Raw genomic sequence first — 23,865 nt, forward strand, 5'->3', positions numbered from 1 at the left:
GCCTGACCAACATGGTGAAACCTCGTCTCTACTAAATACAGAAAAATTAGCTGGGCGTGATGGCGCATGCCTGTTAATCCCAGCTGCTTGGGAGGCTGAGGCAGGAGAATCGCTTGAATCCGGGAGGCAGAGGTTGCAGTGAGCCGGTATTGCGTCACTGTTGCCCACTCCAGCCTGAGCAACAAGAGCGAAACTCCGTCTCAAAAAAAAAAAAAATAGCCATTTGTGCTTTCAATCTCTCCGCTTCCGGCCTCCACCCGGCGGGAAAAAACTCCCGCACGTGGGCCTCCACGATTCCCTGGCATGCATGTCACTCTGGGCAACAGGCTGGTCGGCCACGACTGCGCAGGCGAGAGGCACAGAGCGACTAGAGACTGTCGTCCCCCGGTTTCCCTGGAGACCAGGCGGAAGCGGCCGGAAGTAGCGCTGCGGTTGGCAGCGGCGGGATGGAGAAGCTGGGGGTGGAGCCGGAGGAGGAAGGCGGCGGCGACGACGAGGAAGACGCCGAGGCCTGGGCCATGGAACTGGCGGACGTGGGGGCGGCAGCCAGCTCGCAGGGTGCGCCGCAGTCAGAGGAGCCAGCGGCCTCCTTGGGTGTAAATGAGAAGGGTGGGGCAGGCGGACGCTCGGGGCGGCGGCCACTGGGGCGCGACCGTCCCCGCCCCACTCGGCTCCTCTAAGAGAGGGCTGCCTCCCTCTGCCTTGTGTTACGCGGCGGGTACCTCTAGAGGAATGGCTTCACCCAGTAGGAGTAGGGTGGGGCGCGTCCACACTACAAATACGTGTCGAGGGTTTATCTGCACCGTCCTTTCCTCTGTGAGGGGCGAGGTGGGGCGGGAATCCCTCAGCCAGCCCGACGAAAACTGCAGAGGCTTCCGGGCCTTTTAACTTTGGAGAAGTTGAGGACCTTGTCGCTCATTTGGCAGAAGGTGGGACCCGGTTCTCAGTCCTGGCAGGAAGGGATGGCTCAGAACCTAGGCGGAGTCAGGTCCGCTGTGGTCACGTCTCCGGTGACCCACTTCCAGCTCTGGTCTTTACCTTGTACCGCCCACCTCAGGGCCTGGATGTAAAGGCACCGGTTCTCATTTCCTGCTGGTTTTGTTTCATTCATTAATTTAGAGACAAGGTCTCCCTGCAGCCTCGAACCCCTGGGCTCAAGTGATCCTCCGCCCCAGCCTCTCCCTCCCGAGTAGCTGGGACAGCAGGCACGTGCCACCACACCTGGCTGATTTTCAGATTTTTTTAGATCAGGTGTAGCTGTGTTGTCCAGGCTGGTCTCAAACTCCAGCCACAAGCGATCCTTCCACCTCAGCTTCGAAAAGTGTTGGGATTACAGTAGTTAGCCATCGTGCCTGGCCTTTTAAATTTTGGAACAACTTTAGGTTTACCTGAAAGTTGCAGAGCTAGATCCCCCTAGTGTTAACATAAACTCAGTACATTTGTCAAAACTAGGAAATTAACATTGGTATAATACTATTAATTGAACTACACGCTTTATTAATATTTTACCAGTTTTTCTGCTAACGTTCATTTTCTGTTCCAGGATCCCAACCAGAATATTGTATTGTATTTTGCCTGTCTTGTTTTTAGCCAGTGTTGAGAGAAGGAATCGCCTCTGTCATTCCCTCCCCCACAAATAATGACCTAACAACTTTTTAAAATCAAAGAACTATTCAGTCTTTCAATTTAGTGAATATTTATTGGTGGTCTGTTATGTCCTAGACACTGTTTTAGGCACTGGCGATTTAGCATTAAACCAGATAATCCTGCTGCCATGGGAGCTAAAAATAGCCCACACTTGTACCCACTGGTTGGCTTCTGCCATTTTGTATTTCAGTTTTTGTTTGTTTGTTTGTTTGTTTTAAATGTAAGGGCATGCTGCTTAGAATAATTTTCAAGTTGTGTGAAAATCAACGTCATTTCAACTTTTCTGCCCCTTCTGGTTTACACTAAGAGCTACTATAAACTTCCAGGTGATAGTATTAGCTCTTTTATCATCCATTATTTATCACATTTTTTCCCTTCAAACTTATTACTATCCTGAGAAAAACGCAGTGCACAAAGAAACAGTAATTAAGAGGACTGAAGACCCTACTCTAAGTGGAGTTTCATGTCTTTGTAATTTTTCGATGCTTTCACACAATCCAGCAGAAAACTAACGTCACTCTGCATTCTTCCTTCACAGGTACCATGTTTTAAGGAACTGTCAGTTGCTGAGAGATAATAAGCAGCCTGAATTTCTTTTTATTTCTTTGCATATTGTGCAGGAGTTCATGATCAAGTATTGCCCACACCAAATTCTTCATCCAGAGTCATAGTACATGTGGATCTGGATTGCTTTTATGCACAAGTAGAGATGATCTCAAATCCAGAGCTAAAAGACAAACCTTTAGGTAACTGTAGATTTATAATATTTTTAATTGCATAATGATTAGATTAGCAACTCATCATGCTCATTATATACTGATTTATTAACCTTATTAAGAAAGATTTTGGAAGCAGTTCTTACAGTGCTTTATAGCTGGTCATTTTTGCTTCACTACCAAGTGTAAATTTTACAAGCCTCATTTAATAAGTGGTGAATCTGAGAATAGTGTAGTCGGCAGAACAAATGAAGAGAAAGCAGAATAAATGTGACTTTTCTGTGCGGTTAGTAGCTTAGTTTGCTGGTCAGATTTCTTTTTCTCAGTATTTGAAATTTTACAGGCTTTGTTCTCAAAAACAGCCTCTTATTACATTTTAGTGGAAGTGTTCGTCTGTCCTCCCCTTTCTGAAATTCTCTCTTAAATTGTGTAACATCTAACTAACTAGTTGGATTTTGAACATAAACCTAAGTATTATTAAGACAGCAAACTTTCCATAAAAACATAAACATCTTTTTAAATAAAAGCCAAAATAAATTTTATATTGGATATTTGTTGATATGCTAGCTTGTTTTATCATTTTTATTATTCATATTTTAAATTGAGAAAGATAAAGAGATTTTCTTTCATGCATGCAGGGAAGATTCCGCTTTTAGTGTAAGCATAAAGAACATTTTTGGTTCACTTGCTGCTACCCTCTTGTGCCCACTTTGGCTTAATAAATCCCAATCCAGCCTAGCTGATTTACTGAAGAACAAAGGGATGACTAGCTTTTGCTATGCCAAGGTGAGTCTAGGATCTTAAAACTTTTCGAAGGGTGCCAAGGCATTAGAATCAGGGGAACCTAAGTTTTTTCTCCTGAAGGCATTTCTGAGTAGTAGCACTGTGTTATAAGATGTTCTGTAGATAATGCTTAATAAAAAAACTGTAAGTACGAATGAATGATTATTGGGAAGTGAGGGATATGAATGCTCCACGTTTTGGGGGGAAAACTAAAGTAGTCTTTCATTTTGTTTTTGTTGTTGTTGAGAAGGGGTCTCACTCTGTAGCCGAAGCTGCAGTGCAGTGGTGCGATCTTGGCTCACTGCAAGCTTTGCCTCTGGGGCTCAGGTGATTCTCCTGCCTCAGCCTTCCAAGTAGCTGGGACTAGAGGTGTGCGCCACCACACTCGGTTAATTTTTTTGTATTTTTAGTAGAGACGGTTTCACTATGTTGCCCTGGGTGGTCTCGTACGCTTGAATTCAGGCGATCCACCTGCCTTGGCCTCCCAAAGTGCGGGGACTACAGACGTGAGCCACCGTGCCCGACCAGTAGTCTTTCATTTATACTCAACAAATATGTGACGAACTCAGGCTGGTGACATGCAGTGATGAGGCCATATAATGTAATGCTCTATTAAAGGACTCCTTTTTTTAGTTAAGAAATCTACCAATCTGATTTTTTATGTAGTTCACTGAGGAATCTCAAATTATTATTACCTTTGGTTCCATGATTATATTTTTGGGCATTACCTGATATATGAAAAACTTTATATAAAAATAATGTTGTTTATGATATCAAAATTTTAGAAGCAATGTCTAATAGAGAAGTGGACATAACCTTTTTTTCTATATGTTTGTATTTTACATATTTTAGGTGAACATTACTCTTACAGTGGTAAGCAAGTAGTCAACTTGTATAAAAAAAGAGCAAATAATTTTTAGCAATCTTGAGTCACCAATAAACTAGAATTTTTTATGCAGTCTGTAAATAAATGATCATAATTTAATCATTTTTGATAGAACAGTTCAATAAGTAGTACATAACTCTTAGATCCCTAAAAATTGCTATAGCCCAGCACTTGTTTTATATATTTTATATACATATTATATTTTATATTGCTTTATATTAGCAAGTTACGCAGAAGAGAAGTTGAGTTTTTCTAGCAGCAACCAGTATTTAGTTGTACTCAATTATTTTCATCCGTTTTTTTTTTTTTTTGGTAGAACATGCCCTATTATATGGCAGTATAAATTAATCTGCTTTTATATTGTCTGGAAAAAAATCCTAGAGAGATTTGATTTGTATCTTATCACTGAAGATTCCATAGAATATATTGATTTAGGTTCATTTTTAAATTTTAGAAATGTAATACACAGATTGCCTTTTGTATATGAATAATTGATCTATCGTCTAACTTGTAATTCTGTGTTATTCAGTGTTTTGTTATTTAATAATAACTTCTTCAAGGAGACAAAACAACCAGAGATTAAAAGTGGGGTATGGAAAAATAATACACTGGTATATTATAATTCATAATTAGGAGATAGCTTGAAAACCTAATGTTTCTGCATTATAGAAATTTGATATATGGAGGCTATGTTTTTTAATTGAGACAGGGCTTTTGATTCTTATCAAAACTGATTGTCTTACAATTTAGACAAATGTAATATGGAATTAATAATATCTTTAAATGTTTTCTTCAATTGTGCTTGGGTTTCTCATAAAATATTTTTTACAGGGGTTCAACAGAAATATTTGGTGGTTACCTGCAACTATGAAGCTAGGAAACTTGGAGTTAAGAAACTTATGAATGTCAGAGATGCAAAAGAAAAGTGTCCACAGTTGGTATTAGTTAATGGAGAAGACCTGACCCGCTACAGAGAAATGTCTTATAAGGTTACAGGTACAAATGATAAGCAATGTACTTTTAGCATTAATTTTTATGTAGGATGCCTGTTCATTACATGAATTTTTTAATAAATGTAAAATAACATAAGTCAAGATGCTTTTTCCTAATAACTTCTTATTTTGGGTCTTGTCAACTTTAACAATTATGTGAAAGGATAACTGTATGCTATGAATAGTATTTTTAAGAAGATGTATAGTTGGAAGTAATTTTAACTCTGTTATTATTGATGTTTATATAACGGAAAAATGGAAAACAAAGTTTAAAAGTGAGAAAATGGGAAACTACTGTAAAGGATGCCAGGTCTTTAAAATTTTAAGTTTAAATGAATTACAAAGAAATATGTTGTTTTCTAATGCACTAATGATAATTGAAAGAGGCTTCTGTAACATTTGATCAACATAATTAAAAACTGATTTCTAATGAAATATTAATAAAAATATTGGATACATTAATATTTTCTTAGGTTTTATATATATACTAAATATTACAATGTAGCTAAACTTTCCTATGCTAAGGTTTGGGTTTAAATCTTAGTGTTATAGTAAATTACAGGAAAAATGAAAATGAGTGTGCACTGGCACATTGCAAATATAGTAGGTTGATGTAAAAGTAATTGTGGCTTTCACAATTTTAATTGCGAAAACTGCAATTACTTAATATATAGTGTAAAAATGTGTAATGATCAGCTTTGCAATTATTTGTCTTTTTTACTTTTTTTGTTTTTCTTTTATGATAGCAATTTTCAGATGACTGGATTAAATGTCTATAATATACAAAGACCTCTTAGAAATTAACAGGAAAAATAAACCTAATAACAAAGGACAAAGGATATGAATAGGGAGTTGACAAGAAGAGCCTAACCCAGTGTCTAACAATTATAGGGAAAAAATGCTCAAATTCATTAGTGGCCAAGGAAATTTGAATTAGTAAGATATTTTATATCTGTCATACTTGCCCAAAATTAAAAGCAATGTAAGAAAAAAGTATCAAGAACACTTACTGAGTTTAAAGATGAATGTTCTTCAATCCAGTGATATCATTGCTGGGAGTTTATCAAATAGAAATAAAATCATAAGGCTGGGTATTGTGGCTCATACCTGTAATCCCAGCACTTTTGGAGCTGAGGTAGGAGGATTGCTTGAGCCTAGAAGCTCGAGGCTGTAAGCCATGATTGTGTCATTGCATTGCAGCCTGTGTGCGCATGACAGAGTGAGACTTTTGTCTCTAAAAAAGAAAGGGAACCACAAGTACATAAAGACATATGTACAACAATGTTTATCGTAGCATGGTTTATGATTGTCAAAAGTATGGAAGGAAAAATGCCCATCAAGAGAAATAGCCAAATAAACTAAGACATCTGTATAATGGATATTATATAGCCATTAAAAAGAATTCATTGGTGCAATACTATTTGAATGATGGAGATAGGCTTTGTTGAGTGAATAAAAGGCAAGGTACAAAGTCATGTATCATGTTTTTCCAAATGTGTAAAATTATGGCCTAAATGCCTCCTCTCATATATATGGGAGACATCATATAGATGCCTCTCATATTCATCATATAGATGAAGAAGAGTAAATCATTGTTTTGATTTGCAGTTTTCCATGAGTAAGGTTGAGTGTTTTTTCATATATTTTTGGTCATTTATGTATTCTTTTCTGTTAACGTATTCACTTGCGCCTGTTTTTAATTTGGGTTGTTCATCTTTTTCTAAGTACTAAGTACCTAGTACTTTTTGTGTTATGTATTTTTTTGAAAAAAGTTACTTTATCAATTTTTCTCACAGTATTTTTCTGAGTTGAAGTAGGAGCGTAGCCAATTAGTCCTTTACTGTATTTATCTCTGAGCTGTTTATAACCTTATTATTTATTTCATATTTTGATGCTACTGCATATATACCTTTCTTCAAGGTAGTTTTTTTTCTGTAATTACAGACTCCTCTTTTGGGTCCTATATAATTATATGTTTAATAAATGTATCTTGCTTATGAAGTTGATACCAAGAAAGAGGTTAACTTCAGGAATGGAGGCTGGGCATGGTGGCTTATGCCTGTAATCCCAACACTTTGGGAGGCTGTGGTGGGGTATCATTTGAGGTCAGTCTGGGCAATATAACATAGCAAGACCCTGTCTCTACAAAAGTTAAAAAAAAAAAAAAAAGTTAGCTGGTAGCATGTGCCTGTAGTCCCAGAGGCCGAGGTAGGAGGATTGCTTGGGCCCAGGAGGTCAAGGCTGTACTGAGCTGTGGTGTGCTACTCCACTCCAGCCTGGGCAACAGTGAGACCCTGTCTCATTAAAACTACAGCAACAACAAAAACCTTCAGGAACGGGATAATTAGGGATTTGTCCTGTGACCTAAAATCAGTCAGTATTTAGTGATCCACCAGCTTCGTGCATGATTCTGTATTTAACTTGCTTTTCTATTTAGTGCTTAAAGCCTTATCCTTTATTTTTCTTATGTAGTATTCTTTTGATAAACTCTTGTTTTCTACATGTTACTTTGCATATCAGGTATATACTTTTGAAAATAAATTGCCGAAATTGATGAAGCAAATGCAAAACAATCATTTTCTTTGATTAGACATATTGTCAGTCTGTCCTGAAAGGAGGTAATAGTTTTCTCTAGGTAATAGTTTTCTCAGGAGTGATTTTTGGTGTTTGCCATGTCACATTGTTACCTTTATTGGTTTCCCCTCACATTGTCAATGTTGACATCAACAAAACAAAAAAGCACTTTTGGTGTTTGTGAAAAAAACATGATCTATGTGGAATGAGATAGTCCTTTTATTTCTGAGCTTCAGATTATATGACCTTAAGAATCTATGCATTTTTGTATACTAAGAGACTTGCATTTGTTTTTTCTTATCCAGCTGGTGTCAGTAGAAAGTGATTCAGAGGGAAGTGAAAAACTTTCTCAATGATTTTAAAGTTATTAGTCTCAATGTTAATATATGAAAATTGATAGTTTTTTTGAATTTATTTTGAATTTTGGTTCAGCTTAATCTAGTAAACATTTGACTTGAGGACTAGATATTGTGCTAGACGCTGGGCATTTGAATACCTGTAAGTTGTGGTTCATCTCTGCCTCTCTGTCCTAAGGAATATGCTTGGGAATGGCTAATAAAAATACCACATTATAGTATATTTTGAAAGTTGACTGACTTTCTGTTTTATTCAGTAATAATTAGACATTTTTAATATTATTTTGTTTTGCCTCTTTTAAACTCTTGGAGAAAATATAGCTAAAATATACTATTACTTGTTTTTAACTTTCCTGAGCAGCCTATAGTTTATTCTTTGACACATTTCTTCAAGGTCACCAATTTACTATAAGCATTGATATTTAATGTACTACAGATATAAAAATTATAGGTGTAGAAGATTGAGCTAAATATATTGCCATGAATAACTGCCCTAGGAATGTCATTTTTAGACTTTTTCGAAAATATTGCCTTTATACAAGATGTGGTACAGAAAAAAAGTCAATTAACTGAGGGCTTTATTAAAGATATTATGGAACTATGAATGTATATAAAACCTTTAACAATAAATTTGATAAATTTTTAAGCACTAGATAGTTAAATTTATCCTAGTTATAACTTCATTTACATTTGTGCTCCAATATTATTTCAATTTAGAATTACTGGAAGAATTTAGTCCAGTTGTTGAGAGACTTGGATTTGATGAAAATTTTGTGGATCTAACAGAAATGGTTGGGAAGAGACTACAGCAGCTGCAAAGTGATGAACTTTCTGTGGTGACTGTGTCGGGTCATGTATACAATAATCAGTGTGAGTAGGTTCTTATTCTACCTACTAACTAAAAGTACATACATTTCTTAATGTTCAGTGAGTTTGCTGTGTGATTCTGAAAGATTCATGACTTTTGTTGGAGGTATAGTTATATTTAGTCAGTAATCTGTCTAGGAGACCTAAAATTAGGTGCTGCTATTCCATAATAAGTGTTAAGATTTTGATGACATGTAGCTCAATGCTCTGTGCACTTTTCATTTGCACAGAGCATTGTTCCTGTTCATCTGCACAGAGCATTCATCTGTGCGGAGTTTTCGTCTGACACAGTGCATTGGTTCCCATTTTAGAAAGCCATACCCAGCTGGGCACAGTGGAGCACCCCTGTAGTCCCAGCTGTTTGGGAGACTGAGCTGAGAAGATTGCTTGAACCCAGGAGTTTGAGTCCAGCCTAGGCAACAGAGCAAGATCCCATCTCTTAAGGAAACAAAAAGCCATACCTCTGTAGGTCATTCTTAAGTTATAAGAGTTGGCTTCTTAATATGCTTTTTGGAATAATTTTTTATTATTCTAAAACAATCTCTAAGCAGAGTTTTCAGGTAGGCTAGATTTGCCTTTGATGTGTCTTTTACATGTTCCCTTCGATTCCCCTTTGATGTGTGTTTTACATGTTCCCTTCGATTCCCCTGAGACCCTCATGTTGCTCTCTGAATTCCCAAGTTAGCAGTTTTGGAATGTTGTCCAGGGCTATCTGCCATGTGCTAGAATCTTCTCCAAGCTCCTATTTAATCTGTTCAAATAATCTTTGTCAAAGTTAGCAAGAAAGCAGAATAGTTCGTCTCCTTCATATATTGAGATATGAATGACTGATGGTGTTTCCAGGGATATTTACATTTGAAAATAAGCTGCAGTAAGCACCAGTGAATATCTAATTAGGCTTTTGGACATCTTATGACTCTGCTGGTGACTCCCCTATCATACCACATACAAGACAAGGTACTCTGCTGTTGTGTAAGACTTGTCTGACCCTTTTGCTCTTAAGCCTCCCCATGCATTTCCTCTTATCCTCTTTTTTGAGAACTAGACATCGGTCTACAGAATAGTTCTCCACAGAAGAAAAGCAGTAGAACCACAGTTTCTAGAATACATGGAGCTTTTCGTGTATCTTTGGTACTTGTGCCCATTTGTAACTTAAAAGGGCTAACTAGCAAGAATATTTCAAATATATTTCTATATAATTTTTAAGGCAAACTTGGATTTTATTTGTTAGAGTACATTATAGAGAGCTAGGTTTTATATCCCAAAAAGGAAATGTGGAATTATTGATTAATTCTTCCTCTTTCACACAGATTTTATTAAAAATTTTTTTAAACCTACAGAAAAGTTGACAGAATAGTACAAAAAATACTCATTATGTCGTTTCTTTTTTTTTTTTTTTTGAGACAGAGTCTCACTCCGTCGCCCAGGCCGGAGTGCAGTGATGTGATCTCGGCTCACTGCAACCTCCACCTCCTGGGTTCAAGCAATTCTCCTGCTTCAGCCTCCCAACTAGCTGGGAATACAGGCATGTGCCACTACACCCGGCTAATTTTTTTATTTTTAGTAGAGACGGGGTTTCACCACGTTGGCCAGGATGGTCTTGAACTCCTAATCTCAGATGATCTGCTTGCCTTGGCCTCCCAAAGTGCTGGGATTACAGGCGTGAGCCACTACTCCTGGCCCATTATGTCCTTTCTTGTAGATAAACCAGCTGTTATCGTTTTGCCACATTTGCTTTCTCTTGTTCTCTCTATGGATTGCTTGGTTGGTTGATGAGCTATTTGGAAGTAAATTGCAGACATCCTGACATTTCATCTCTAAATACTTTTAGCGTTAGTCTCTTTGAGGTTAGGATGGTTTCATGTCATTCCAACACTGTTTTACACCTAAAGCAAATTTATTTTTATATAATTTTCTTACACTTTTCATAAAAGAGCTCTAAAACTGTGTACAGGTCAGAGATTGTTTCTAGCAGCATATACTGCTAGTGCATGGTTAAGATTTAGATCTTTAAAGTATAATGTTAGCTTTCTTGTTATATAATAATACTTTTATGCCTACTTACGGGTAAATATGAGTAAAAGTTTTGCCAATGTCAGTAGGAATTTTTTTATGAGATCAGTTTTCATAATGTGTTAATTATTAAGCACTCCCAGTACACAGTCACTATCACAGGCCCTTGGAATTTGCTTATTGAATTTGTTTACAGTATTCCTATGAAGCATGAAAGAGATTAGTCAAGTGGATAACAGGGTGGCAGTGATCTCTTAGTCCATTTAGTGTTGCTTTAACACAATACCTGAGACTGGGTAATTTATAAAGAAAAAAAGATTTATTTGGTTCATGATTCTTGTGGCTGGAAAAGTCAAGGTTAGGCCTCTGGTGAGGGCCTCAGGCTGTTTCCACTAATGGTGGAAGGCAAAGGGGAGCCAGTGTGTGCAGAGATCACATGGTGAGAGAGGAAGCAAGGGCTGGGGGAGGTGCCAGGCTCTTTTAACAACCAGCTGTCTCTGGAACTAATACAGTCAGAAACTTACCCCTGAGGGAGGGCTTTAATCTATTCATGAGGGATCCACCCCTGTGATCCCAACACCTCCCGTTTGACCCCACCTCCAACACTGGGGATCAAATTACAACATGAGGTTTGGAGGGGACAAATATCGCAACCATACCAGGTGATGGTGGTGGTGGTGGTGGTGGTGGTGGTGGTGGTGGTGGTGGTGGTGGTGGTGGTGGTTGGATATAGACTAAGCCCTCTACCTTTTAAAAATTATTTTGTGAAAAAGAAAAAGGTTTTTCTTGTGACTTTGAATGACATTTGTTGTTTTTAAAGCTATAAACCTGCTTGACGTCTTGCACATCAGACTACTTGTTGGATCTCAGATTGCAGCAGAGATGCGGGAAGCCATGTATAATCAGTTGGGGCTCACTGGCTGTGCTGGAGTGGCTTCTAATAAACTGTTGGCAAAATTAGTTTCTGGTGTCTTTAAACCGAATCAACAAACAGTCTTATTACCTGAAAGTTGTCAACATCTTATTCATAGTTTGAATCACATAAAGGAAATACCTGGTAAGACAAATACATTTGAAAAGTACATATATGTCTTATTTTATTTCTTTTAATTTAAAAAATTATAGATACAATGTAATTCTTAGGTAGAGGTGTCTGTGAGTTTGTGTGCATGTGTGTGTGTGTGTATACTTGGTTCCTGGAAAAAACTAAGAAAAACTAATGTTTTCTCAAGCAAATTTGGATTAAGAAATATGTGAAGGTACTTTTCTTATTTTATCTACTTTTGTATGGTTAGAATATGGTCATGAAAGTTATAGCCTAGAAACATATGGTCCTTTATTTCCAGTCCCTGGGTCATACTCTTATACTGTACATTGCCTCTAGAGAGGGGAGTTCGTCTTTTACTAACTCTTTTGGGATTACATATAAAATATTAAGGCTACAATGGACTTTCCAAAACATCTAGGCCAAGGTCCTCATTTTAAAGATTAGGAAACTGATTTCCATGAGGAGTTCGGTGACCTATTTAGGTCATGGGGCAAGTTTGTATCTTTGAAGATGAAATACCCAAGTTTTTATAGGCCATCAATATGTTGAACTACATTTCTGTGGTATTGCTAGGGAATAAGATGTTATAAAAGAGTTCTGTGGAAGTGAATTTCTAATACCACTGAAACTTAGATGTCATACTTCACATTTTTAACTGATACTTGCGTGATTCAAAAATGTATTATACACTGCCTTGCCTTCCTTAGTATAGTATAACTATAATTTGAAGTTTTTTGGATGACTTTGGTACTGCATTCTGAAGAACAATGTCAGGTTGTAATAAATTGAGGACTATATACTGGTGCAAAACATTCTTACTTGGCTTTACTTTCGAGTTCTTGTATCTTTTTTTTTTTTTTTTTAACAGGCTTTCTCCTTTCTCACTTATTGCCAAATTGCCAACCTTCTTTTATTTCTGCTGTGAAAAATCTGTCACTCTACTTTAATAATTCCCCCTACATAGCCATCTCCTCCAACTTACTGCTTTTACTGTGCAAGAAAACCAGATAACTGGAATTACTGTTGAATGAAAAGAATAAGGAGACATTAAATAGCCTGTTTTCTCTTGTGAATAAAGGATGACTGAATTTTAGTGCAAGAACTTTGTGACAGTTTTGCTAGCAAGATTTTTTGTTTGTTTGCTTTCTGGCTCATAGTATTCTGGATGGTAAATGTTAGATATGACTTATGGATAAATGTGTGGTGGTGCGTATAGGAATCAGTTAGGTTACCTAATATGTACACTTAATTTATTTTAATTGCTCTAGTGGCAGCCTTTTTGTATATTAATAATAATCATGATTTCTGAATATTTCTGGAATATTACATAACAGGTGGTAAAATTTTTATTTTAGTAAGACAGCATTTATTGGCTGTCTCTGTATTCATTTTATTTTACGGCATTTTGTGAGGACTTCAAAGAGGTGCATATAATTCAGGAGCCCTGAGTGGAAGAACAACAACCTAGTTTGCAATGGGGTTTGATCTTTGCAAAATACAGTAGTCCCCCATTATCTGCAGTTTCACTTTTCACAGTTTCTATTACCTGCAGTCAACTGTGGTCTGAAAATAATAAGATATTTTGAGAGAGAGAGGCAGAGACCACATTCACATAACTTGTATATTGTATATTGTTATAGTTCTGTTTTATTATTATTGTTAATCTCTTACTGTGCCTAATTTATAAATTAAACTTTATCATAGGTATATATGTAATGGGAAAAACAGTACTGTATATATAGGGTTTGATACTGTCCATGGTTTCAGGCAGCCACTGAAGGTCTTAGAATGTATCCCCTGTGGATAAGGGGGGACTACTGTATAAATTATAGAACTTAAAGATATGATTGATATATTTATAATATTTTAATTAGCTTTATTTTAAGGAGAAAAGCTATTTTAACATTGTATGCATTTCTTTTTATTTAGGTATTGGCTATAAAACTGCCAAATGTCTTGAAGCACTGGGTATCAATAGTGTGCGTGATCTCCAAACCTTTTCACCCAAAATTTTAGAAAAAGAATTAGGAATTTCAGTTGCTCAGCGTATCCAGAAGCTCAGTTTTGGAGAGGATAACTCCCCTGTGATACCCTCAGGACCACCTCAGGTACATGATGATACTTATTTTAATTAAGTACTGGTTATCACATTATTTGAGATAAAGATTTCTAGTTTTAGTACCATGTTCTTACTATTCTAGTTCGCTTAGTATGTGATCCCTTTCCTATTAGAAGGCTGATTTATTATTAATAGATTGGATTAATAAGTATTCTTAAATGGAATCTTAAGCATTGATATTTTGATATCTTAAGTTACTACTATGATTGAAGACAGTGCAATTTAATTTTAATAGCCTATAATGCATATATGAGGCAAAATATTTTAATCGGTTAAAAATCTTGTTTTCAGAGTAGTCCAGTGATTTAGCAAATGGGAAAGGTATAATCACCCAGTTAACATTGACTGATTTTTTTGCTATGGGACAAGCACTTTACTGAGTGCTTTAAATACGTTAGTCCATTTAATCTTCACAACAAAGCATCAAGGTAGGTAGTACTGTTGTTTGTCCATTCCTTCTTACCTCTCTTCTTTCCTTCCTTCCATTCGCTCTCTCTCAAGATGAGGATACCGTACTTTAGAAAGGTTAAATAACTTGTCCAAGGATAAACTTAGATTCAAGTCCTAGGTGATTAAGAACTCTTGCCATAATCATACAATAAAGCTTGGAGTTGGTACTAGAGCTTTAGAGTTTTCGTAACTTTGAATTATTTTATATTAACTGTTTTATATTAACTGTTAATACAGTAATATTTTATATTAACTTTCTAGTGAGTACAATAGCTTGCAGATAAAAAACAGTTAATATAAAAGTGAACTAAATGGCTCAAACTAAGGACAAGAGGTACGTTAGTGAAGAATGTATTGAATATTTATTTGACTCTACACTGATAATAATTAGATATAGTTATTTGAGTTTGTGCTAATCCTTATTTATGCTTCTTTGATAGTCCTTTAGTGAAGAAGATTCATTTAAAAAATGTTCATCTGAAGTTGAAGCTAAAAATAAGATTGAAGAACTACTTGCTAGTCTTCTAAACAGGTGATTTTCAATCCATTTTGCCAAGTCATCCTATGTATTCATTCTATATACGGTATGTGGAAAGAATATTTGATGTTCCATCTTGGAACTGACAGATTATCTGGAGACTAAACAATGTAAAAATAATTTATCATGGGATTTCTCTGCTTTATAAACTATTGTAAAGATGGTAATAGGGGGTCTTACCTAAATTGAATTCGTTGGTCTTAATTCTGTTAACACTGTGGTTATACTATGGATCTAAAGCTGCAGATAGTTACCTAAAGGGGTTTTATGGATATTTCTAACATTTCTAGACTTATTCTGGTCTTCAGGTGAGAAGAAGAAGTTTTAATTTTTCCCTGTGGCAATTGCAAAGCCTTTGCCCTCAACCTAATAGTTGCATTTCAGTAAGTTAGTACCATGCTAAATACAAATACATGCGAAATACAAAACCTGTGAAATTAACCATTTATCTGTGCCTCTGCTAATAGTTACTTGCATTTCATTAAGAAGAAAAAAATGCAAAGAGGAATAATACTGTCATAATTCTAAAACTCCTGATACAGGAACAACTATATAAATTTGTGATTGTTGAGGATAGGAAATTATTAAAGTAACAGTGATGGAAGAAGCAGAAGAACCCTTGTATCTCTTTTGCCTCAGACTGTAAAATAAAATGGAGTTGAAGGAAAGAATGGCTAGCTGGCGCTATGTGTGAGTAGGGTGAGTGACTGCAGGTGTGTGTAGGGTTTCTGATCTGTATGTAAAGAGTATCAACTGGGGTTATAAATATATGAGTAGTACAAGATAAACTGAAAAGGAAATTTAATTTTGTGGTGCTCCTTGTCATTATACATGTATTTCTCAATATTCCATATTCCACAGATGAGTATTATCTGTTTTCGTCCCATTTCTTTGTTTCTCCTCTTCTTGTTAGAAATTTCTCAAATTGTGGTTTCAGGGCTCTAACAGTTTAGAGTAGGTGTGCTTCTCTAATGATTCTAGGAGGACTAACTGTATTTAGAGAAAATGGTTTTTGGTTGGTTCTAAGTCTGAGAAAACTGAAGAAGTGAAATTTCCTCCAACTTTGCTGTCGTGTGCAATGTGGCACTCAAATGTCTTGAGCAGAGCCATGCAGCTCATTGTTGGCTGCATGCAGCTGGGGCTGGCTGTATGACTGGGCTCCAGTGATATGACTCAGGCTGGGCCTGCGAGTATGCTAGTGAAACTGGGTCATTTGCTTCAGCTAAATAGAAGACTACTCTGAAATGCCTAACCTTTGGAGACAGTTCTTCACATAGAAAAACCACAAGAAGTATAAGTTTTACAGGTTCTCTTATTTGAAGAGTCAACCCAGAAGTGAGACCAGGTGCTCTAAACCTGTGAAATACAAAACCTGTGAAATTAACCATTTATCTGTATCTCTGCTTGCTGGCTCCTTTTCTCCCACACCACGGGCCCTTATTTCAGTGACTGAATTATAACACCATCTAAGTGACTTGCAAAAAAAAAATTACAGGAGTGTGTGTGTGTGTGTGTGTGTGTGTGTGTGTATTTGTGTATAATTTTGTTTTCTCTAGAGTATGTTATGATTAATACTATAGGTATGTAAGAAATGTAAAACCATATTATTTTTAATCCATCCTCTAGGCACTAGTTTAAGATTGCTTATGATACAGCCTTTTTCTAATGTGTCTTAATTAGCATATCATACTCTGAATTGCATAATTAATATAACACGTTTAACTGGAAGATATTTAAACTAGTAACCATTTGAGGTATTTTATCCTAGTTAAGCAGCCATCGAGAAGTTTTGTCACAAAGCAATAAGAGATAGAAAAAAATTATTTACTACAGAACTATTTAATTTTTTATGTTTTTACGATAGGGTCTTGCTCTGTCACCCAGGCTGGATGGCAGTAGTGCAGTTAGGGCTCACTGTAGCCTCAGCCTCCTGGGCTCAAGCAATCCTCCCACCTCAACCGCCAGAATAGCTGGGAATGCACCTGCCATCAAGCCTAGCTAATTTTTAAATTTTTGTAGATGAGGTCTCGCTATGTTGCCCAGGCTGGTCTTGAACTCCTGGGCTCAAGTGATCCTCCCACCTCAACTTCCCAAAGTGTTGGGATTACAGGTACGAGGCACCGTGCCTGGCCCAGAACTATTTTTTTCAGATCAGAATCTTCAAGTTGAGTGTGTTTAACAATGTGCAATACTTGCATTTTATGTTTGAGATTTGGTTTTATATGCATTGCCATGTGTATAAAAAGGGAAATGTTATCCTTTAATGACATTTTTTCCAGTACTTCTTAAGTGAATTTGTCATATCATTAAAACCTTTGTTTCAACACCAAAACCAAGACATCTGCATGAAACTCTTCTTAAAAATGCATGTACTCATATTGTATATTAATTATATACTAAATATAGTATATGATCTTTTAAGATATTGCCCTAATAAGCTATCATATAATGGTAATAGTGATTGCTCTTTAACAAAAGTAATGTCATTTTGTAAAAAAAAATCTTTTTTTTGGTAATCTCGTTTTGTAAGGAAAAAGTTTGAAAAAAGTTCTTTTGTTATTTTTCACTTATTTGCTTTTGTCAGTGAATGATTCAGTTTCTTAAATTTCCTGCTGATTTTAATTTGTTGCCTTTTGGTTAGGTGTGGTGGCTTATGTCTGTAATCCCAGCATTTTGGGAGGCTGAGGTGGGGGGATCACCTGAGGTCAGGAGTTCGAGACCAGCCTGGCCAACATGGCAAAACCACCTCTCTACTAAAAATGCAAAAATTAGCCAGGTGTGGTCACACATGCCTGTAGTCCCAGCTACTTAGGAGGCTGAGGCACGAGAACTGCTTGAACCTGGGAGGTGAAGGTTGCAGTGAGCTGAGATTGTGCCACCACATTCCAGCCTGGGCAACAGAGCGAGACTTCATCTCAAAAAAAAAAAAAAAAATTGGTTGCTTTTAGTTTTGTTTTGGTTTTGTATTATAAAACAGCTTGTTATGATTGTATCTTATATCTCTTCTATTTCTGACAGCACTCAATTCTGAGTGAGGCCTGAGAGCTTGACATCTAAACATTCAGAGTTTTAGTGCATAGACTTTGTGATGATTATTTGGATACTCAGGGACCTTTACTGCTTACTATTTTGTTATCTGCTATATGTATAATTGTTATATTTAACAAAATCTGGCACCTTTAGATAAATGAGATCTTACATAATTTAAAAAGGTAATACTTTTCTAATTCCTTATTTCCACTTTCTCTTTATTTTTAGAGTATGCCAAGATGGAAGGAAGCCTCATACAGTGAGATTAATAATCCGTCGGTATTCCTCTGAGAAGCACTATGGTCGTGAGAGTCGTCAGTGCCCTATTCCTTCACATGTAATTCAGAAGTTAGGGACAGGTATGGACTAGTTTTCCAACAGTTTCATTAGCAGGTTGAACTCTTAAATAAGCCAACTTTGAACGAGAAATATGCTCCAAAAATGGAGGGTCTTCACAGGGAATTAGCAAGCAATTAAATGCTTTTATTCTATCAGGAATTTTCACTGGAAAACTTTGTTGTTTGTTTATTTAATTAATTAATTAATTTATTTTTTGAGACAGGGTCTTGCTCTGCACCAAGGCTGAAGTGCAGTGGTGCTGTGATAGCTCACTGCAGCCTTTGTCTCCCAGGCTCAAACAATTCTTCTGCCCCAGCCTCCTGAGTAGCTGGGACAGTAGGTGCATGCCACCAGACCTGGCTAACTTTTTTGATATTTAGGATAGACAGGGTCTCAAACTCCTGAGCTCAAGCAATCCTTCTGCCTCAGCCTCCGAAAGTGCTGGGATTATGGGCATGAGCTACTGCACCTGGCCTTGTTTTTAAATAGATAATTAAGTAAAGAGTCATCTAAGAATGTTTTCCAAGTTCAAAGAGAACAAAACTGTGATAACTATATAGCATGAGATAACTTATTTATGGGCATTTAGATTGTTTCCATTTTGAAGAACATTTAAATGCAAGTCATTGGATGGGCATATGCATATGTTTTCATTTATCTTGGGTAGATTTCAAAGAGTGGAATTGCTGGATCATGTGGTAACATGAACTGTTTAAGAAGCTGCCAACTTTTTTCCAAAGTTTGTGTATTAATTTACATTTTTATCAACAATATTTGAAGGTTCTAGTTTTTCATATTTTTGCCAATATTTGTATTATCAGTCTCTTTGATTATAGTTGTTCTAGCGGTATATAGTAGTGTGGTTTTTCTTTTATGGATAGTGTTTTTGGTGTTATATGTAAAAATTCTTTGCCTAACTCAAAGGTCACAGATATTTTTTTCTGTTTTCTGTTAGAAGTTTTATAGTTTTTAAGCTTTATGTTTAGGTCCATTTTGAGTTAATTTTTTATGTATGGTATACGGTAAGGGTCTTCATTCTTTGCTTTGCATGTGGGTATCCAGTTGTTCCTGCATTATTTTTTGAAGACTATTCTTCACCCACTGAATTACCATGGCATCTTTGTCAAAAATTAATTGACCATAAATATAAGAGTTTATTTCCTGACTTTCTTGTTTCATTGGTCTATATGTTTATCTTAACACTGATTCCACCCTGTGGTGGTCTCTGCTGCTCTGTTTATTTTTCTGCAGTCTTTTTTTTCCCGTTTTTTCTTACAAAGTGGATAATTTGTATTGAGCTGCCTGTAAGTTCTCTGATTCATCTGTCATCTCATAACTGCTGTTGCCCCTGTAGTGATTTGTTGGTTTTGGTTACTGTACTTTTTAACTCTAGAATTTCTGTTTGTGTTTTGTTTGTATGTTTGGTTTTGTTTCTTTATCAAGATTCTCCTTTTTTTGTAGTCATTATATTTTACTTTAATTCTTTAAACATGGTTGTTTTTAATTCTTTGGACATATCTATAATAATGAATTTGAAGTCTTTGCTAAGTCCACCTCAAAGTCAATTTATGTTAACTGCTTTTCCCCCCAAATATGTATCACACTTTCCTGTTTCTTTGCATGTTTTGAACTATTTTATTGAAAACTGAACCTCATAGATAATGTATTGTAGCAACTCTGGATTTAAAATTTTTTCTTGTAGGGTTTTTTCTTTTTTCTTTCCTGTACTTTTTTTTAGGTAACTTGTCTGAACGTAATCTGCAGAATTTACCTCCCCTGTGCTGTGTAGCCACAGATTTCTCTGCTCAGTGTTTTTTTTTTGTTTTTTTTCCATTCAAATTTTTATTTTAATACTGGCTTCTGGGAAGTTGCCCATGTCTGTATAGTTTCATGGTTAGCCAGTGATTGGCAAAGGTTTTGCTCAAACACTAGAGTCTGGAAGCCGTCTACCTCTGCCCGTGGATAAGTGTATGGGTTGGAGAGGGCTTAAAAAATTTAGGCCATTTTCCCATACTGCCCAAAGTAATTTATAGGTTCAATGCCATCCCCATCAAGCTACCACTAACTTTCTTCACAGAATTGGAAAAAATACTTTAAATTGCATATGGAACCAAAAATGAGCCCATATAGCCAAGACAATCCTAAATAAAAAGAACAAAGCTGGAGGCATCATGCTACCTGACTTCAAACTATACTACAAGGCTACAGTAACCAAAACAGCATGGTACTGGTACCAAAACAGATATATAGACCAATGGAACAGAACAGAGCCCTCAGAAATAACACCACACATCTACAACCATCTGATCTTTGACAGACCTGACAGAAACAAGCAATGGGGAAAGGATTCCCTATATAATAAATGGTGCTAGGAAAACTGGCTAGCCATATGTAGAAAGTTGAAACTGGATCCCTTCCTTATATCTTATACAAAAGTTAACTCAAGATGGATTAAAGACTTAAATGTTAGACCTGAAATCATAAAAACCCTAGAAGAAAACCTAGGCAATAGCATTTAGTACATAAGCATGGTCAAAGACCTTATGACTAAAACACCAAAAGCAACGGCAACAAAAGCCAAAATTGACAGATGGGACCTAATTAAACTAAAGAGCTTCTGCACAGTAAAAGAAACTATCAGCAGAGTGAACAGGCAACCTACAGAATGGGAGAAAATTTTTGCAATCTACCCATCTGACAAAGGGCTAATATCCAGAATCTACAAAGAAGTTAAACAAATTTACAAGAAAAAAGCAAACAACCCCATCAAAAAGTGGGCAAAGGATATGAACAGACACTTTTCAAAAGAAGACATTTATGCTGCCAACAGACATATGAAAAAATGCTCATCATCGCTGGTCATTAGAGAAATACAAATCAAAACCACAATGAGATACCAGCTCATGCCAGTTAGAATGGCGATCATTAAAAAGTCAGGAAACAACAGATGCTGGAGAGGATGTGGAGAAATAGGAACACTTTTTACACTGTTGGTGGGAGTGTAAATTAGTTCAACCATTGTGGATGACAGTGTGGTGATTCCTCAAGGATCTAGAACTAGAAATACCATTTGACCCAGTGATCCCATTACTGGGTATATACCCAAAGGATTATAAATCATGCTACTATAAAGACACATGCACGCATATGTTTATTGTGGCACTATTCACAATAGCAAAGACTTGGAACCAACCCAAATGTCCATCAGTAATAGACTGGATAAAGAAAATGTGTCACATATACATCATGGAATACTATGCAGCCATAAAAAAGGATGAGTTCATGTCCTTTGCAAGGACATGGATGAAGCTGGAAACCATCATTCTCAGCAAACTATCACAAGGATAGAAAACCAAACACCACATGTTCTCACTCATAAGTGGGAGTTGAACAATGAGGACACATGGACACAGGGAGGAGAACATCACACACCGGGGCCTATCTGGATGGAGGGCTGAGGGAGGGATAGCATTAGGAGAAATACCTAATGTAAATGAAGAGTTGATAGGTGTAGCAAACTAACACGGTACATGTATACCTATGTAACAAATCTGCACATTGTGCACGTGAACCCCAGAACTTAAAGTATATAAGAAAAAAAATTAGGCCATTTTCAAGTTTTTCTTGAATTTTAATTTCTGCTAGGCCCTCTTTATCTCCCCATGATGTGCATGTAGCCCTTTCAGTAAGGAGTGTATGGAGAGCTTGGGCCCTCTGTGGCCTTCCGTTTATTTGCATGTAGCCTCCTAGTCAACTAGGGTTGTAAGGGGAGCCTATGTAGTCCCTCTTTGGTTCTCTCATTTCCAAATCTCCTGGTGACATTTCTGGCTGGTCCACTGATCTGTCCTTCACCCGAACCACGACTGAAGTTTCAGACTAGCAGAGCTGTGGGATCTTCCCATTCGTTTCCTATCAAATTTGCTCATTTTACTGGCAACACTGCTGAGTGTGGGCTTTTGCCTGCTGCCTCAAATCAGGTCTGTCCCCTCTGGAAGTGAAACTGCTGGCTTTTGCAGCCTTCACCCTGTACCAGCTGAGCTATGTAAAGGGACATTCGAACAGTCCCAGACAATGAAGCTGCTATCTCCTACTTTCTTAGCTAACATATAGCAGCTGTTCATAAATCAGTACTTCTCACTTTGTTTGCCTTTGGTTCATTTCCAGATTTCCACCAAAATGATTGTTTTTGACAATGTTGTTCAGTTTTATAGTAGCTTTTTGAGAGAGGATTTTCTGACCATATCAGTGTAGTATAACCAGAAATCCCATATTTCAAATCTTTTGAAAATTTTTAACCATTTAGTATTAATGTTGAAATGTCTTAATTTGGTATATAATGTCAAGATGCCCAGTGATACTTATTTAGGATTTTAATTTCTTAATCTCAGCAATATAAAATATATTATGCTCTTAATATTAATTATAATGTTTATTCTTAAACATTTTATTTAGGAAATTATGATGTGATGACCCCAATGGTTGATATACTTATGAAACTTTTTCGAAATATGGTGAATGTGAAGATGCCATTTCACCTTACCCTTCTAAGTGTGTGCTTCTGCAACCTTAAAGCACTAAATACTGCTAAGAAAGGGCTTATTGATTATTATTTAACGCCATCATTATCAACAACTTCACGCTCTGGCAAGCACAGTTTTGTAAGTACACTCTTTTTTGTTGAGTTTTCTAAGTATACTCTTAGGGATTTGTGTGGTTACATTTCAAATCTAAGTGCTTGTCTTTTTGATATAATTTAGAGATTCTTTTGGGTGATATTGTTTAGGTGATTAACTTGTTTATAATACCTATCTTATGGTTTCTGGCCTTAAATATGCTGTGATCTAAGAAGAAAACATAAGCATCACTGGATAAAAGAGAGAACCATTATGGAGGTTCTCTATTTTGGAATTGTTAGCACATTTTATAGTATATAAAAATATGATGGATTAGCTCATAAGCATTAAAATATTTTCAGATATTAGAAATCACATCTTTTTGTCTTTTAGCTGACACATGAGCTACTAGTACCTTTCCCATGATTCTTTTGTTAAAGTATTTACATTTTCTTCATTTTGAAATAGTATTGAATTTTGATAGCAATATTGATAGATTTGACTACTGATTTTATAGTTGTAAAGTTAACAGTGTGGCAATAGAAAGGCAGAGGCCAGTCACATTTTCAGACGACTAAAACAAAACCCTTTTATTAATAGACAAACCACTATTTAGTAAATGTGGGTTGCCTTAAAAATAATTATTTTTTACGAAATTGTTCATGCCTATAATTAACTCAATTTAAAATACTTTTTTGTTTGTTTAGTCAGTATAATTTTAGTAACCTTTTCATTTTCATTTAAGTTTAAAGTGAGAACAGGATAGTGTATGGAAATAGTGAATTAATGCTCTCTTCAAATTACTTTTTTCTGTGACCCTTCTTATTCCATTTATTAAATTTAAAAAAGTATTTTTTTACATTTTAATTAATCTGTGAAATTGGAATTAAAAGT

The 23,865-nt window shown here is 36.3% G+C and overlaps 1 protein-coding gene across 6 annotated transcripts in view; it reads left to right on the forward strand.

Moving 5' to 3' along the window:
* The first annotated feature begins 378 nt into the window (after nucleotides 1-378).
* POLI (DNA polymerase iota) overlaps nucleotides 379-23,865 on the forward strand; it is a 52,837-nt gene continuing 29,350 nt past the window's right edge. For 2 of the 6 annotated variants that reach the window (XM_024350803.2, XM_024350802.2), the window contains exons 1-8: nucleotides 385-558; nucleotides 2,268-2,393; nucleotides 4,864-5,028; nucleotides 8,672-8,824; nucleotides 11,655-11,891; nucleotides 13,812-13,990; nucleotides 14,892-14,983; nucleotides 18,248-18,378. In XM_024350803.2, the coding sequence (XP_024206571.1) occupies nucleotides 447-558; nucleotides 2,268-2,393; nucleotides 4,864-5,028; nucleotides 8,672-8,824; nucleotides 11,655-11,891; nucleotides 13,812-13,990; nucleotides 14,892-14,983; nucleotides 18,248-18,378 (1,195 nt within the window). In that variant the 5' untranslated portion in view covers nucleotides 385-446. 6 annotated transcript variants of the gene reach the window in all.

The sequence above is a fragment of the Pan troglodytes genome, chromosome 17 (assembly GCF_028858775.2).
Source record: "Pan troglodytes isolate AG18354 chromosome 17, NHGRI_mPanTro3-v2.0_pri, whole genome shotgun sequence".
Taxonomy (NCBI): Eukaryota; Metazoa; Chordata; class Mammalia; order Primates; family Hominidae; genus Pan; species Pan troglodytes.